At 44.0% G+C, this 17,287-nt stretch overlaps 1 protein-coding gene across 1 annotated transcript in view; it reads left to right on the forward strand.

The window, feature by feature from the left end:
- Positions 1 to 428: 428 nt before the first annotated feature.
- arfgef1 (ADP-ribosylation factor guanine nucleotide-exchange factor 1 (brefeldin A-inhibited)) overlaps positions 429 to 17,287 on the forward strand; it is a 91,260-nt gene continuing 74,401 nt past the window's right edge. Inside the window, exon 1 of the mRNA XM_079489294.1 lies at positions 429 to 733. Within this exon, the coding sequence (XP_079345420.1) occupies positions 610 to 733 (124 nt within the window). The 5' untranslated portion in view covers positions 429 to 609. The remainder of the gene's footprint in view (positions 734 to 17,287) is intronic.

Raw genomic sequence — 17,287 nt, forward strand, 5'->3', positions numbered from 1 at the left:
CAGAACAGTCACAGATAACTTTAAAAATGAAGGTTAATGCTTTGGTTGATACCACATGCAATGTTCCAACTAAATACTCTGTATAATTGATTGATTGATTGAAATATCTATTAACAGTTTGCAGAATTACAGTACATTTCAAGCACAAACTCAATACAAAGACTGTTAACTGTGAGTGGACGACCCAATTAAGCATTACACTTGTTTACAAGAGGGTCCACCATGTTCAATTAATCAAAAAATAAGCAAAGAACAAGGTTGCGGTATAGAACTACAATCATGACAGCGTCCAGTCCCCCTCTCTCTCTCTCCCTCTCTCCCTCTCTCTCTCTCGCTCTCTCTGCCTCTCTCTCTCTCTCTCTCTCTCTCTCTCCCCTCAGCACTGCAGCCGTTCGTTCTTAACGTACGTGACGTCGTTTCCTCTCCTTCCAACATGGCGCAGGCAGGTTGCTAATGGAAATCTGAGGGATTTACCCCACCTTCTGTTTATTTATGTTCGTCTGTTAGGAGGACAGCGCGAGTGACATTTACGAAGGAATACACGGTACCTTTCGGAGACGGTCGCGGTCCAATTGGGACAGGTAACACCTCGGCCCGATTCGGTGCGACATGCATGAGGGCAAAAAGACGAAAAACATGTTCCTCACCCGAGCTTTGGAAAAGATCCTGGCCGACAAGGAGGTCAAAAAGGCTCATCATTCTCAATTGCGAAAAGCCTGCGAGGTGGCATTGGGTAAGTTATGTTATTATTGTTGTTATTCCTGCAGTATTATTGATTTGGACACGTCATATAGGCTACACAGCCCTCGCCGATTCACCCCTTAATGTGTATGTGTGTCAGTGTCGCATCAACATCCTGGTGTTTAGTAATATATTTAGATTTGTGTCGACCAGACATTGGCACTGTGCATTGTTTCATGTGTTGGCAGGGGAAATAATCGTTGTTTAATCTGTGAGTGTGTGTGTATTGTGAAATGATCGCGTGTAAGTACGGAAATGGTGCAAAAGGGGTGTTGGGTGGTTTGCAGCTACATGGTTGTAGCAATTGAGCTGCTTCGAAAACTGTAGCAAGGTTTTGTTTTAGAGAGGGTGGGAAAAGTTACGTTATATATGTTCCAATCCACACTACAACACACGTCCTATGAATGACACGCAAACCGACCACTTATTATAGAATAGATAGACGATACACATACACAGTTAATTCAATCACAGCCTAGTATGATGTTATCTACGTAAACGCATGGCGTGCGCCGGTGTTTGCGTAGTTTCCTGGTGGAAATGAAGCCCGTGTCCGTATATAGGAAGAAGGGAGTGGTGGTGATGGAGACAGAGACATTGTTGTCAGTATTTCCACACAAGGCTTTATCTATCTATCTATCTATCTATCTATCTATCTATCTATCTATCTATCTATTCCCTGATATGATCACCATGTGTCCCATCCGTCTCCAGTAGGTGTGTGACGATCTTCTATGATGGTGTGAGGATAGAAAGCAACACATCTCAGTACAGTACAGTACAGTAGCAGCAGGTGCATTCATTATTGTCCGATATATTCTACATTCTTATGGACACATTCTTATTGGCTGGCCTTGTGATGTGGGAGTGGCTTACGATATAGCAAATGGGGAAGTTGTACCTGCTATTTCAACTGACATTCTGAAGGTAAACCGTATGTATGTTTTTACCTTTATGAGGCTATATCTCTATTTCAACACAGGGGTGTGTGTGTGATCATGTACGTGTTGCCAGACTCGGGCTCTGTGGTTTTGGACAGGTCGGTTTGTGTTCTGCAATGGGAGTAATTTGACACTGCCACTGAAACAATGGGTCCACCTGGTATTACAGCCTACCTTTCCCTACTGTGTAGCTGCCCTATAACAGAGCTCAGAGGCATTCCAAGTCTGTGCAAAGGCCATTGGATATTTATACAGTTATCTTGTTTGTCCAAGCTCTCTACCGCTTGCAAATAATGTATTCTTCTATTCCAGACCAAACCTGCACCCTGACATTTTCTTTTTTAAATTGGAAGAAAACTTGTGCTCTCTGTGAAAGGTTAGTTGAGGACACTCATTGAAGAGATGAAGCCCCCTCACTTGGGGGCTTGATTAATAAGCAGGATTAGTCAGATATTCAGTGGGGGTGTGTGTGCTCTGTGGTCAGAGAAAACCAATTCAAGGTGTCCTCGATTTACCATTAGAAAAACGAAATGGTAAATGGTCTCCATTTCTATAGTGTTTTTGTCCAAAACACTTGCACAGTGTGCATTATCTTCGCCCAGACACATTCACATGGCGGAAGCAAGTAAGCAACCATTCAAGGCCTGCTCATTGGTAGCCCTGAAACATGACTGTCATAACCAGTTTTACGCGATCACTACATTTACAGTGAAAACGTGTACATAAACATTCAGATTTCAAATATAAAGTGGGCCTCAGCTATTTTTCTCAAACGGGGTGCGTTCGGAAAACTCACAGTTGCACACCGGGAGCGCACTCACCTATTAGTTTGTATTGGCAGTGTGGTCAGCATGCCTATTATCGAACACACCCTGTGTTTCAGAGTGCCACACTCCTCCCCGACGGATAGGGGCATGTAGTTGAAAGCCTATGGCAAAAAAAACAGCTCGGATAAAAATGCCCTTTATTAAACAACGCGGAATGCAACAATGCTAATCGCTGTACCAGTACATTTCTAACACCCGTGGCCCACGTGGCGAGTACTTTATATTTGAAATGTGAATGTTTATATACACGTTTTCCCTGTGAATGTAGCGATCGTGTAAAACCAGGCTGCAGTTGCGCCATGACGTTCGTGAAGTACGAGCGTCATGTGAACCATGGCTAGCTCATTGGGAGCAGCTAGCGTCATGTGAACCATGGCTAGCTCATTGGGAGCAGCTAGCGTCATGTGAACCATGGCTAGCTCATTGGGAGCAGCTAGCGGCATGTGAACCATGGCTCATTGGGAGCAGCTACAGTAGGTGTTCAGTGTCTCATTGGGAGCAGCTACAGTAGGTGTTCAGTGTCTCATTGGGAGCAGCTACAGTAGGTGTTCAGTGTCTCATTGGGAGCAGCTACAGTAGGTGTTCAGTGTCTCATTGGGAGCAGCTACAGTAGGTGTTCAGTGTCTCATTGGGAGCAGCTACAGTAGGTGTTCAGTGTCTCATTGGGAGCAGCTACAGTAGGTGTTCAGTGTCTCATTGGGAGCAGCTACAGTAGGTGTTCAGTGTCTCATTGGGAGCAGCTACAGTAGGTGTTCAGTGTCTCATTGGGAGCAGCTACAGTAGGTGTTCAGTGTCTCATTGGGAGCAGCTACAGTAGGTGTTCAGTGTCTCATTGGGAGCAGCTACAGTAGGTGTTCAGTGTCTCATTGGGAGCAGCTACAGTAGGTGTTCAGTGTCTCATTGGGAGCAGCTACAGTAGGTGTTCAGTGTCTCATTGGGAGCAGCTACAGTAGGTGTTCAGTGTCTCATTGGGAGCAGCTACAGTAGGTGTTCAGTGTCTCATTGGGAGCAGCTACAGTAGGTGTTCAGTGTCTCATTGGGAGCAGCTACAGTAGGTGTTCAGTGTCTCATTGGGAGCAGCTACAGTAGGTGTTCAGTGTCTCATTGGGAGCAGCTACAGTAGGTGTTCAGTGTCTCATTGGGAGCAGCTACAGTAGGTGTTCAGTGTCTCATTGGGAGCAGCTACAGTAGGTGTTCAGTGTCTCATTGGGAGCAGCTACAGTAGGTGTTCAGTGTCTCATTGGGAGCAGCTACAGTAGGTGTTCAGTGTCTCATTGGGAGCAGCTACAGTAGGTGTTCAGTGTCTCATTGGGAGCAGCTACAGTAGGTGTTCAGTGTCTCATTGGGAGCAGCTACAGTAGGTGTTCAGTGTCTCATTGGGAGCAGCTACAGTAGGTGTTCAGTGTCTCATTGGGAGCAGCTACAGTAGGTGTTCAGTGTCTCATTGGGAGCAGCTACAGTAGGTGTTCAGTGTCTCATTGGGAGCAGCTACAGTAGGTGTTCAGTGTCTCATTGGGAGCAGCTACAGTAGGTGTTCAGTGTCTCATTGGGAGCAGCTACAGTAGGTGTTCAGTGTCTCATTGGGAGCAGCTACAGTAGGTGTTCAGTGTCTCATTGGGAGCAGCTACAGTAGGTGTTCAGTGTCTCATTGGGAGCAGCTACAGTAGGTGTTCAGTGTCTCATTGGGAGCAGCTACAGTAGGTGTTCAGTGTCTCATTGGGAGCAGCTACAGTAGGTGTTCAGTGTCTCATTGGGAGCAGCTACAGTAGGTGTTCAGTGTCTCATTGGGAGCAGCTACAGTAGGTGTTCAGTGTCTCATTGGGAGCAGCTACAGTAGGTGTTCAGTGTCTCAATGGGAGCAGCTACAGTAGGTGTTCAGTGTCTCATTGGGAGCAGCTACAGTAGGTGTTCAGTGTCTCATTGGGAGCAGCTACAGTAGGTGTTCAGTGTCTCATTGGGAGCAGCTACAGTAGGTGTTCAGTGTCTCATTGGGAGCAGCTACAGTAGGTGTTCAGTGTCAAATACTAATTGACACGAACCATGTGGATTGTGGAACCTTAACAACCACTGCTGCTCCTAGATTCATGGGATTCAAAAACACATACATAGGAATGTGTCAATGTGAATATTTTCAAATTGCCGAACCCCAAGGGTAGGATATACCATAACCATAGTCACATTATGCTAATACAGGTTATTTTAACCCATTTGGGCCTGACGTCGAAGTTTAAAAAAATGTCTTCTAAATTCTGACAGTTTTCTGAAATAACTAATGTTTCTGTATCAGTGGTGCTCAATATTTCATGTCAAGGACCCCAGAAACTATATGTAATATGCCTCCGCCCCCCCATCTGAAAATATGTTGTTCCAGGGACCCTCCAGAAGCAAAGATTTGAGTTAAAATGTTCACTCTGTAACAATATATATTCAAAGATTTGAGGCACATTTTCACGATTTTTCAAAAATAGCAGACCTACAAGCTCGTAGCGCGCCACTCGGTGGCGCGCTACGAGCTTGTAGATCTGCTATTTTTCAATAGCTAAATTATAACAATGTTTAAAACACCAAAAGGGGTTCCCGCCCAGAATCGTTTAATGAAGCATCTGAATGGAGCTTAATAACCAGTGAGACTGAAAATGCCTGGAACAAAAGTAGCCTAGCTCTAATACAGTAGCTCTGCATATCAGAACCACTGGGTGACCTAGTATACCGAATGACTTACATAATCCCTTCCAGCTCCTGGGGCTCGGAGACATCTCTGAGAGAATGCCACTACAATATCTAGTCTTCTGGCTCTAGCACAGCATCCCTGATGTCATGATGAGCATCCCTAACATGGAAACAACTATTCCAAAGTAGTTGTATTTAGTCGCAGGATTTAGTTTGCAGGATTCTATTTTGCTCTTACTCACTCCTGTTTGACAGACATACAGCACTATCGAGGAATGCTGGATCCATCGGGATATTGAGGCAAACAGAGTCTGAGACACTTTGGGCTCCATTTTCGTCACCGCTAAACCCCTTATCCCTAAACTTCTTTGTCTTCTTTTTACTATTTTGCGAAACATTTGAATAGTTAAAATGGCCAGTCTACAAGCTCACAACGTGTCAATGTAGATGTTTTTCAAAATAGTAAAAAAAGGCAAAGAAGTTTAGGGATAAGGGGTTTAGCGGTGACGAAAATGGAGCCCATAGTATTTCAAAGAAATAGAGGTTTAATTAATGCACAATCTCATGGGAGAAGTACACAGATGGGTGTTCAAGGAGTTCTGTCGAACAGCAGGGATCGGACCATTTTTATACAATAGATAAGAGGCCCGCGCCACAGACATGTACTCATAACAATAAATACCAGGTCAGTATACAGTAATGTCTTTGAATATTCCAGGACATATCGCAAGGGGAAGGACAAATAACACATAAATCTTCACTTGAAGATAACTCCTCGGCTTTGTACAGAAGACTGCAAGGCTGGAATTATTCCACATTATTTTATGTGCAAATTCATTTATTTTTTATTTTGTTGATTCTTGTCTTGGCTTAGCCTACTTGTGTGTGTTTCAATAGAAGCAAGTTGTCTGACTGTGCTATCCCCCCCACATTCTAGTCCTCCTAACTTTACGTTCAACTTTGTTTATTGAAATGTCACTGAGCAACTTCCCCTGAACACTCAATTTTGCATCTTGCCAGAAAGAGTGTTTGATGGAACCGACTGCAGAAGCCCCCCGTTGTCTTTGGATCGCACACTAGGCTTATTTCACTTCTTCGAAGGAGCTGTCTAATAGCAGTAAAGAAAAAGAGTGCAGGAGTGACAGTTGACTAAAAAAATATCACAGACCTGGCTCTCGGGGTGTTACTGCCCACCGACTCAGAGACTTCGTTTCGAGGTTTGACTCAAGATTCTTTATTGTCATGTTGAGCCAGCTGTGTGAGATGCTGTGGCAAGTGGGAGGGCTTGTTGTTTTGAAATCTACCATATCCAATCTCATATGCAAGATGTATGTGGCTTTGCTTTGCAGCAGGTGACGGAATTCCTCAGGGCACATAAACCTAAGTAAGCAACGTTTCCCAAACGATAGTGATATATTAGAAATTAAGTCTTGCTGAAACCTTGCGAGAAGCTGAGTGCCTAGTATCTGTACCCTCAGGGTACCTACAGTATAATGATCTGGGGGTCAGTCAGAGCATGCAGAAATATCCTATTGCTGCTGCATTCCTCATTCACCTCTTTCATTTCACACTCGAATGTGAATACATATTCAGCTTGGAGTTGGAGGAGGGAAAGGCATTTAAAACTGCTTGGTGAAAAAAAGCTCCACAGATGATTTGCTTAATGTGCAACATGGTTTTCTCACAACAGTAAACAAACCAACATACAGTATAGGTGTATACAATGGATCTGCACATTTCTGAAGTGACAATTTAACACATTTAGGCCTGACGTTGAAATAAAAAAAAGTCTTCTGAAAGAATATATATTGAAAGAGTTGTGCCGCATTTTCACGATTTTTCAAAAATAGCAGACCTACAAGCTCGTTCGTTTTTCAATATCTAAAGTATAACATAATGCTTAGTTAAAACACCAAAAGGGGTTCCCGTCCAGAATGGTTAAGGACTCTTAAGACCTTTTTAGTACCTCTAAAATGAGACGACAATTTCTGTGTCAAAAGTAACATTGTCCAATCTTTCACGGCAGAAAGAGGAAAAATTGTGAAAATTGCTGATCTACAGTACATGCTCACAACACCTCGCAACTCTCACAGTGCTGGACAGAGTCAAACTAACTCTGTGACTTCTGAGGAACAGAGTCAAACTAACTCTGTGACTTCTGTGGAACAGAGTCAAACTAACTCTGTGACTTCTGAGGAACAGAGTCAAACTAACTCTGTGACTTCTGAGGAACAGAGTCAAACTAACTCTGTGACTTCTGAGGAACAGAGTCAAACTAACTCTGTGACTTCTGAGGAACAGAGTCAAACTAACTCTGTGACTTCTGAGGAACAGAGTCAAACTAACTCTGACTTCTGTGGAACAGAGTCAAACTAACTCTGTGACTTCTGAGGAACAGAGTCAAACTAACTCTGTGACTTCTGTGGAACAGAGTCAAACTAACTCTGTGACTTCTGAGGAACAGAGTCAAACTAACTCTGACTTCTGAGGAACAGAGTCAAACTAACTCTGTGACTTCTGAGGAACAGAGTCAAACTAACTCTGTGACTTCTGAGGAACAGAGTCAAACTAACTCTGTGACTTCTGAGGAACAGAGTCAAACTAACTCTGTGACTTCTGAGGAACAGAGTCAAACTAACTCTGTGACTTCTGAGGTACAGAGTCAAACTAACTCTGTGACTTCTGAGGAACAGAGTCAAACTAACTCTGTGACTTCTGAGGAACAGAGTCAAACTAACTCTGTGACTTCTGTGGAACAGAGTCAAACTAACTCTGTGACTTCTGTGGAACAGAGTCAAACTAACTCTGTGACTTCTGTGGAACAGAGTCAAACTAACTCTGTGACTTCTGTGGAACAGAGTCAAACTAACTCTGTGACTTCTGTGGAACAGAGTCAAACTAACTCTGTGACTTCTGTGGAACAGAGTCAAACTAACTCTGTGACTTCTGTGGAACAGAGTCAAACTAACTCTGTGACTTCTGTGGAACAGAGTCAAACTAACTCTGTGACTTCTGAGGAACAGAGTCAAACTAACTCTGTGACTTCTGAGGAACAGAGTCAAACTAACTCTGTGACTTCTGAGGAACAGAGTCAAACTGACTCTGTGACTTCTGTGGAACAGAGTCAAACCGAATTAAATGCCCCAACTACAATTACAAGTGCTTGTCAGGGTGAGAAAAAGAGTGTTCTTTGAGGCCATTGGAAAAATAGGAAAGTACAATTTTGAAATTTTATAAGAGTTGAGTTCCAGACGCACAGGAACGCGCCCAGGGTGCCGGCCCGGTTCCGGCGAGCCACCCCACATCCGAAACAGTTGAGAAATGACAGTTACCGTGTGGGGGTCCCCAGGGGATCACTGTACTGTACTGTACTGTACTGTACTGTCACACCCGTAATCATCATATATACAGTTGACAGTATACAGTATAACAGTGACACTTGGTTGTGAAAACAAACCAAACGCTATTTTCGTGCTCGGACAGACCCAGCCAGCGACACACATAGCTCCTTAATGAAGTGGTAGGCCCTCTAGTTAGGTAGAAAGTGTGGTTTGAGGAAGTACTATGGCATAAATGTTGAGATGATTAACATGCACTGCCTGTTTGCTTAATACTGTACATTTTGGAGGACACTACATATTCATCATTACATTGTAATGAATAAACAAGAAATGATCACATAGTGATATTTGTCAGGTGAAAGAAGCTCCGTCTCCATTGTGTTCCCCCCCCCATATTAGTATGATCATTGTTTTAGTAACGTGTATGTTTGTGTGTCACAACCTCGCGGCTGTTGCTTGCGTTCGTTTCCAACGATCTGTGCGTGTTTCAATGTTTTGTCGCGGCTTTGCATTGGCTGGGCTGCGCTGTTTCAGCCGCGTTTGGTTTGAAAAGTTATATCGAGTGACGTGCATGACGAACATCGCAAACGTGTCAAATTACTGTAGCTGCTAGAAGCAGCCAATCACGTCGGTATGACTAGCGTGTCGATCTTGTCGTCTTAACGTTCAGGAGTTTTTGTCAGGGTTCACCTGACAAAATAATGATGCAAAACCTGGAAGCTGTCAACCCCTTTTGGTGTTAGCATCATGTTGTGCTTTAGCTATTGAAAAATAGCAGATCTACAAGCTCGTAGCGCGCCACCGAGTGGCGCGCTACGAGCTTGTCGGTCTGCTATTTTTGAAAAATCGAAGAACCACTGACATAGAAACATAGCTTTTTCAGAAAACTGTCAGGATGTAGAAGACATTTTTAGAATCTGATCTCAGGTCAAAATGGGTTAAATGGTTCACTGACATTCAGTTTGTATGAGGCAGACTTTTGTGTTTTCCACATTCTCTGATCTATAAGCTAATGGCGCATTTTGAGCTTTTTTGTGTAGAGTGGGGAAAAAGAGATGACTAAGCACAAACCAAATCCCAGTCAATATTGGTTTAGAAAGTATAGGTAATGTGACTGTCTTCTAAATCATGACGGTGTTTATGAAAAACCTATATCGGTGGTTCTCAAACTATTTCATGTCCAGGACCCCCAGAATTATTTATGATTTGGGAAAATCCAATTCCAGTGTGTGTGTGTTCTGTGCATGGTTCCCTGGTACCGTAGCGGGACACAGACTGGCCATGGTGAAAGGTTTTCCATATTCGTATGAATTAATGATGTTCTATGTTTGAGCAACTGGCTGACAAGGGCACACGTTCTTACTGTGTGTTTGCCAAGATACAATAATATAAAATATTTCTTTCATGAATGAAGTTGAGAGTTACGGCCAAGCTACACCAGGCGTTTTTTAAAATAGGACTGGACCTAAATTCAACGCACGCGTTTAGGGTAAACGCGTGCGTTTTGTGCGCGAAAAGCCTGGTGTAGCCCGGCCGTTAGGCCTTCATTTAGTCTATTTGGTGATTGAATGAAACATGACTGTGTAAAAGGCAACGCTAGTGGATGGAGATGGAATATTTATTTTCTCCTTGATATGATGGACAAAGTCCACTCAATGCTGAAACATAGCAACAAATCAATGGGGATGCAGAATTCTCTCTTTGATGTGATGGACGACAAACAGTGAAAACTAATTAAAATGTTATCTCTAGCTGTTTTGTTATGAAAAGCATTTTTGAGTGGTGCAACCACTCCCTTACGGACTTATGTGTGTGGGTGGCTGGGTGGGTGCCTGCCTGGCTGGCTGGGTATGAGCACGAAAACAGCATGGTTGTTTTTCACCACCTGTGCACAACCTAACACACACACAAACAGACACGCACATATTAACTGTATATATGATGATTTCAGGTGTGCCAGTACAGTACAGTACAGTAGAGGGTACAGTAGAGGGACCGGCACACGGTAACTCTGTCATTTCTCTACCGTTTCGGACGCGGGGCGGCTGGCCGGAACCGGGCCGGCACCCTGGGTGCGTTCCTGTGGGTCTGGGTTTGTGTCGACCAGAACATCGCTTTAGATGAAAAAAAAGGGTTTATGTTTGACACATGCTGCATAGACGCATCACCATGGGAACCAAAAATGGATGGGAACCCGTCGACCGACGGCTGTTTGCTTAACGATTTTGACAGCTACGGTGATTGCGTCATAGCCGCCGTAGTTCCGCCTAGCGGAGCAGTCCGTTGCTTAAAGTCCCTGTTAACCCATTTTGGGCGGGAACCCCTTTTGGTGTTAGCATTATGTTATGCTTTAGCTATTGAAAAATAGCAGATCTACAAGCTCGTAGCGTGCCACCGAGTGGCGCGCTACGAGCTTGTAGGTCTGCTATTTTTGAAAAATCAAAGAACGACTGACATAAACATAGCTTTTTCAGAAAACTGTCATTTTCAAACAGACATTTTTAAAATCTGATCTCAGGTCAGAAGAGGACTGAGAGAGGCTCCGCTTGACGCTGGGTTTTCTCCTTTTACTTTCTCCCATCTGTTTTGGTGTTGACAGACACAGTACGGTAGGCAGCTTGGTACTGTATGGTGTACCTCTGGTCATTAAGCAGTGTGGACAGTCTGGACACATGCTCCTCCATGACAAGCTATGCCACAGCCTACACATGCTCACACACGATAAGAACCATATTAAAGCGATCCAGTTTAATTAAGGTTCTCAACACGACACGACTCCCAAATGCCCCATGCACACACCATCACAGCTTCTCTGAATATTTTAGACATGGTAGAGCGTACTAGGGACAATGTGTAATTAAGATACCCCCCCTAACCATTAATGAATAATAGTGAAACCATTACCTTTTCTATATTAATTAATCAAGAAAGACAGCAAAGTAATATGCAGTAAAGACACATCAGACAGGGAGGCAATCCACTCACTGATGTTGAAGTTGAGAAAGTATAGGATGGAGATGGCAGAGTGTCTGTAGTATTTTATGTCAACATATTTTCTACAGCAAATGTCCAGCGTTATGTATGGGTTCCCCCCGAGAGGCTCTTCTGTCACACACCGCATCAATGTGTTATGTCTCTGTCTTCACTCCACACGTCCCAAACTCTTCTCCCTTCTGGCTCCAAAACGATGGAATGCACTTCCCATCACAGTCAGAACTGCAGCCTCACTCCCAATCTTCCGCCGTAGTCTGAAAACCCACCTCTTCAGACTCCACCATGGCCCGTAGCACTTGCCCTAGCCTATCCCCTTAGATAGCACTTTATGTAGACCTAGATAGTATTTTAAACAGACTTATAGCTTGTTACGTAGACAGCACTAGAATTGCATTTTATGTAGTCATAGCACTTTATAGTACACATGTATAATATATAATATAGTATAGTTTACATAGATACTCCACTGTTACGTTCTTAGTTTACGCATGATTCATGATAACTACTTTTTATATATGTGATGTATTCCATGCTTTTGTTATTGCTTAATGTAAGTCGCTCTAGATTAAGAGCGTCTGATAAATGCCTAAATTGTAAATTGTAAATTCACTGTCACATTTGTGTCTTTAGGGCTTAAACCTAAATGCCAACTTAAAAGCCAAGGCTAGAAAATGCATAGGCCCCCATCCTCATAGGCAGATGAAAACACAAACTCATAAGAACTGTCATGCTACTACAGTAGATATTGTATACTACAGTGTTTGTGCCTGGTTTATATGTACGCCAGTGCCGCATATCGAAAGCAGCAGGTCTTCAAGCGCACAAACGCACAATGCGATGCGTTATGAGCTTGTAGATCAGCGTTTTTTGTTTGCACCACACAATGTGCAACTATAAGTATAAATCAGGCATTACTCTGCTGTAGTGTCGGTCTGTTTTGTGTCACCAAGGCTGACGGAATGAGGCCAAACCCTATGTGGATTGGGCGTGGGGTGTTGTTTGGGGTACAGCTAATGTAGTGAGATAATTGGGTTCACAGACAAGTGTGCAAAACAGGACAGAGAGACGGGAGCGAGAACATTTCACTGGTGGTGGGAAGTTGGGAACCACCAGGGACCACCTTTGGTGCTCTTGGGCACCAAGAGTGGCGCGCTATGAGCTTGTAGGTCTGCTATTCTTTTTAAATCGAAGAACGACTGACATAAACATACATTTTTCAGAAAACTGTCAGGATGTAGAAGACATTTTTTTAATCTGATCTCAGGTCAAAATGGGTTAAGATAGTGATATGAATATAGATATTTCACGCTACGCGTCCGTCTGCACATGAGACTGCGGTGCTATACCCGTTGATCCAATCGAGAACGCCCCGTGTCACTCGCTCCCTGTTTGAAACGGCCTTTAAACATTGATGAAATGATCAACTTCTTATGCCGAATCGATTTTCTCCACCCTAAAAACCATATCAAGCTGTGTCTGCCCAAAATGTTCTAAATTGTCCAGTTTTCTTTTGTCCAAGATGTTTTTTTTAAAACACTGATACTTCCATACATAATAGATCATTTCTACACATACTGATAGCCAGTGGTAACTTAAGGACAGGTGATTGATTAATTCATCACAAACAGATGAGAGGAATGTAGAGAGAGCCTCTACCTTCTCTTTGGCTCTTTGTCCTCAATTCGTGTTCATCTGAGGAGGCGGCCTCATAAAAGGTTAGTAGTACTAGTAACATATCACCATTACTAACCCATTTAGGCCTGACGTCGAAATTTATAAAATGTCTAATAAATCCTGACAGTTTTCAGGATTTCAGGATTTGCGCCACATTTTCACGATTTTTCAAAAATAGCAGACCTACAAGCTCGTAGCGCGCCACTCGGTGGCGCGCTATGAGCTTGTAGATCTGCTATTTTTCAATAGCTAAATTATAACCTAATGTTTAAAACACCAAAAGGGGTTCCCGCACAAAATGGGCTAAGGGAGATGAAGGATGTAGCCGGAGAGATGCAGAGGGGGAGATTGGGTGAAAACCCAGAATTTACTATGAGGAATAGAGTTGAGTGGAAGAGAATATACTTTGAGGAATAGATTTGGGAGTCTGAAAATAAACGGATGTGAACAAGGGGCTGTGGAGGACAAGGAGAGAACGATTCTATGCCTTCAGCTCACTGAGAAGAAGGGAAAGTTTGATGAGCACTTTGGTTGAATGAGTTTAGTAAGGCACATAGCCTATTTGTCTTCCACCATTTAGCGATTTAATCTACAGTTTTGCTGCACAACCCAACGCAATAATAAACCCATTTGCAAGGAAATAAAATGCAATCCATAGCAGAGACATAAACATTTCAAATCAAGTGCCCACTGCAGAATGTTATTTATTTATTTGCTTTTTAAAAGCAACAGCTGTAATCTAGGGCTTATAGAGGCTGGGTTTTTTGTGACTGTTCAGAAAATGAGAGCCTTTGATTCTGTGAGGCTAGCGATTAGACGGTGGTTTATACCAGTGTGTGGGTGAGTGGGTTGGCTGGAGAGACAGACATACTCACACGCAAGTGCGCGTCCGTAGACAATTAGACATGGACACACACACCACACACGATGAGGTAGCCCAGACAACCCCTGGCAGTATTTCCTTCCCCACCCACCCAAAATGTAATTACTGCTGTGCAACCTTTGCTTTCGGCCAGGACAACAGAAATGTCAGAGGTCTGATTATTCTCAGGCCCTCAGTAGCAGCCGCCCGCCCCTCTGTTTATCAGTGGTCATTAGGAGGTGGTGGTGGACACCTACGCACAGATTCCGCATCAGATTAGCCCCATCGCTTTCAATCACACTATCGAAGTTCGAAGGCCCCTGTGCCATCTTTATTATTTGGCTTGCGGACATTATTGTCTCACTATTGCGAGATAACAAAGTCTTAAGAGTGGGAGTGCATGATCAAGATGACAGATGGAATTCTGAGGGAAATAAGTGGCGGCAACTCGGCGAGACCTGCGGCCTCACTGAACCACAAAAGTGCATCACGTCAGACCTTCACTCTTGACATCCCAGGTTAAAACTCCTAACCTGCAGGTTAAAAATCCTGCTGCAGAGTCTTAACCCATTTTGACCTGAGATCAGATTCTAAAAGTTTTCTGAAAAAGCTATGTTTCTATGTCAGTGGTTCTTCGATTTTTCACAAATAGCAGACCTACAAGCTCGTAGCGCGCTACTCGGTGGCGCGCTATGAGCTTGTAGATCTGCTATTTTTCAATAGCTAAAGCATAACATAATGCTAACACCAAAAGGGGTTCCTGCCCAAAATGGGTTAAAACTCCTAAGTCTTTCTTAACTCTCTCCCTCACTGCTACTCTCCTTTTACCTGCCGTTTTGTCCGCTCTGCCTTGTTGGTGTTATTGATCCACAGAGGTACAGACAGTACATTCAGACGGAGAAAAAAAACGACAAACCTCAGATGTCCCGCAGGGACCTCACCGTAGAGAAAATCACTGGGTTAGTGGAGGTGCAGGTAGGCAGGCAACTGTTTTCATCTGATCGCTGTTTAACCCATTTAGGCCTGACGTCGAAATTTAAAAAAAAAAGTCTTCTAAATCCTGACAGTTTTCTGAAATACCTCATGTTTCTGTATCAGTGGTGCTCAATATTTCATGTCAAGGACCCCAAAAATGATCTGTAATTGGCCACCGACCCCCATCTGAAAAATATGTTGTTCCAGGGAACTCCCCAGAAGCAAAGATTTGAGTTAAAAACGTTGGCTCTGAACGAAAGATTTGTGCCACATTTTCACGATTTTTCAAAAATAGCAGACCTACTTGTAGATCTGCTATTTTTCAATAGCTAAATTATAACATAATGTTTAAAAGACCAAAAGGGGTTCCCGCCCAAAATGGGTTAAAGTGGTAGTGGATCCATGCCAAATGCAAAGCTCTTTGAAATGGAAATGACAATGCAGGAGACGGGATGCCCTCTCTAGTCCTCAGCACAAAGCTCAGCTGATCATAGACTGAGTATGAAGCTGACCCTTAACCCCCAGTATGAAGCTGACCCTTAACCCCCAGTATGAAGCTGACCCTTAACCCCCAGTATGAAGCTGACCCTTGACCCCCAGTATGAAGCTGACCCTTAACCCCCAGTATGAAGCTGTCCCTTAACCCCCAGTATGAAGCTGTCCCTTGACCCCCAGTATGAAGCTGACCCTTGACCCCCAGTATGAAGCTGACCCTTGACCCCCAGTATGAAGCTGACCCTTAACCCCCAGTATGAAGCTGACCCTTAACCCCCAGTATGAAGCTGACCCTTAACCCCCAGTATGAAGCTGACCCTTAACCCCCAGTATGAAGCTGACCCTTAACCCCCAGTATGAAGCTGACCCTTAACCCCCAGTATGAAGCTGACCCTTAACCCCCAGTAGGAAGCTGACCCTTAACCCCCAGTATGAAGCTGACCCTTAACCCCCAGTATGAAGTGCGACTTGAGTTTTTTCAGACGGTATTCCATAATCCCTGCCCAACATGTGCACTGCACATACTGTATAGATAAACTACTCAGTATTTTAGCCGTGACGTGAGCCCCCTCAAGAGACACTTCCGGGTCCTACTTTTGTGTCCCCATAGAGTTATACTGTGACGCTCCGTCGGACTAAATCTGAGACGAAAACAACCACGAAAGTCTAATTTTACCGCTTTCCTCGCAACAACAAAGCTGCTGCTCTCCCAAATCTGGCTGTGACAGGCCGTCTGCCCCACACGGAATACTATCGCCATTTTATTTCATTGTGTCAACTAAATCCTCATTAATTGCAAACTAGATTCAACATAATCAATCCTGCACACATTCTAAATATGCCCCCGAAATATTGTACTGAGCAAATGGACTGTTACCACCTTCAATAATAATGATAATAGTCTTTATTGTCTCCACATCATATATTTTCTTTGTCATGGACACTTGTACAAAACATTAATAATTCTACTCGAGTTGGAAGCATTAAGACCCATTTTAACCCTCAATGGCTTCCTTTCTGAAAAATAACGTCATTGTAAAAAGATTCACGCGTTTAGATATTCTATTTACAATGAGATGTGGACGGGAGCTGGTGCCACTTGGACCCGGACGTAACGTAGCACTACAAAATGACGTCGGACTTAAATACTGAATAGGCACGGTGGGGGCACAGTCGCTAGTGCTGTCACCTCACAGCTAGGAGGTCCTGTGTTCGATTCCCACTGGGGATGCTGGGGGCGTGTTCCCTCCTCCGCGTCATCAGTGCCCATACCCGAGGCGGGGTTGGCGAAAGGGCCTTTCTGTGTGGAGTTTGCATGTTCTCCTCGTGTCCCCTAGGGTAGGTACCCTCACAAAAACATGCAGTAATCCTGGTCTCTAAACTACCTCCCCCTGGCCAGCCGAGGGGCGCCTGATGGAGGGGAAAGGAACTGGTCGGAATAACATGTTCCTTCCACACGCTACGTCCGGCCGAGGAAACTCTCCCCTGTCAGGTGAAAAGAAGCAGTTTGTACTCATGCATATATGGAAGCATGAGGTCAGTCCGCTGCCCCCCCCCCCCCCCCCCCCCCCTCCAGGTTGGCAGAGAAAGTGTAGCGCCCAGGATTACATTAGACACTGGGTGAAAAAAATCTGTTACAAAATCATGGGATAAAAATGTAGTAAAAAAAAGATAGGCTATAGGGGTATTCAACTAAATTAGGCCAGGGGCCACAACTGTGGAATGATTGTGTGTGGGGGGGGCCGCACAGCGTGCACACGAACTTGT

The sequence above is a fragment of the Electrona antarctica genome (assembly GCF_951216825.1).
Source record: "Electrona antarctica genome assembly, chromosome: 20".
NCBI classification, from domain to species: domain Eukaryota; kingdom Metazoa; phylum Chordata; class Actinopteri; order Myctophiformes; family Myctophidae; genus Electrona; species Electrona antarctica.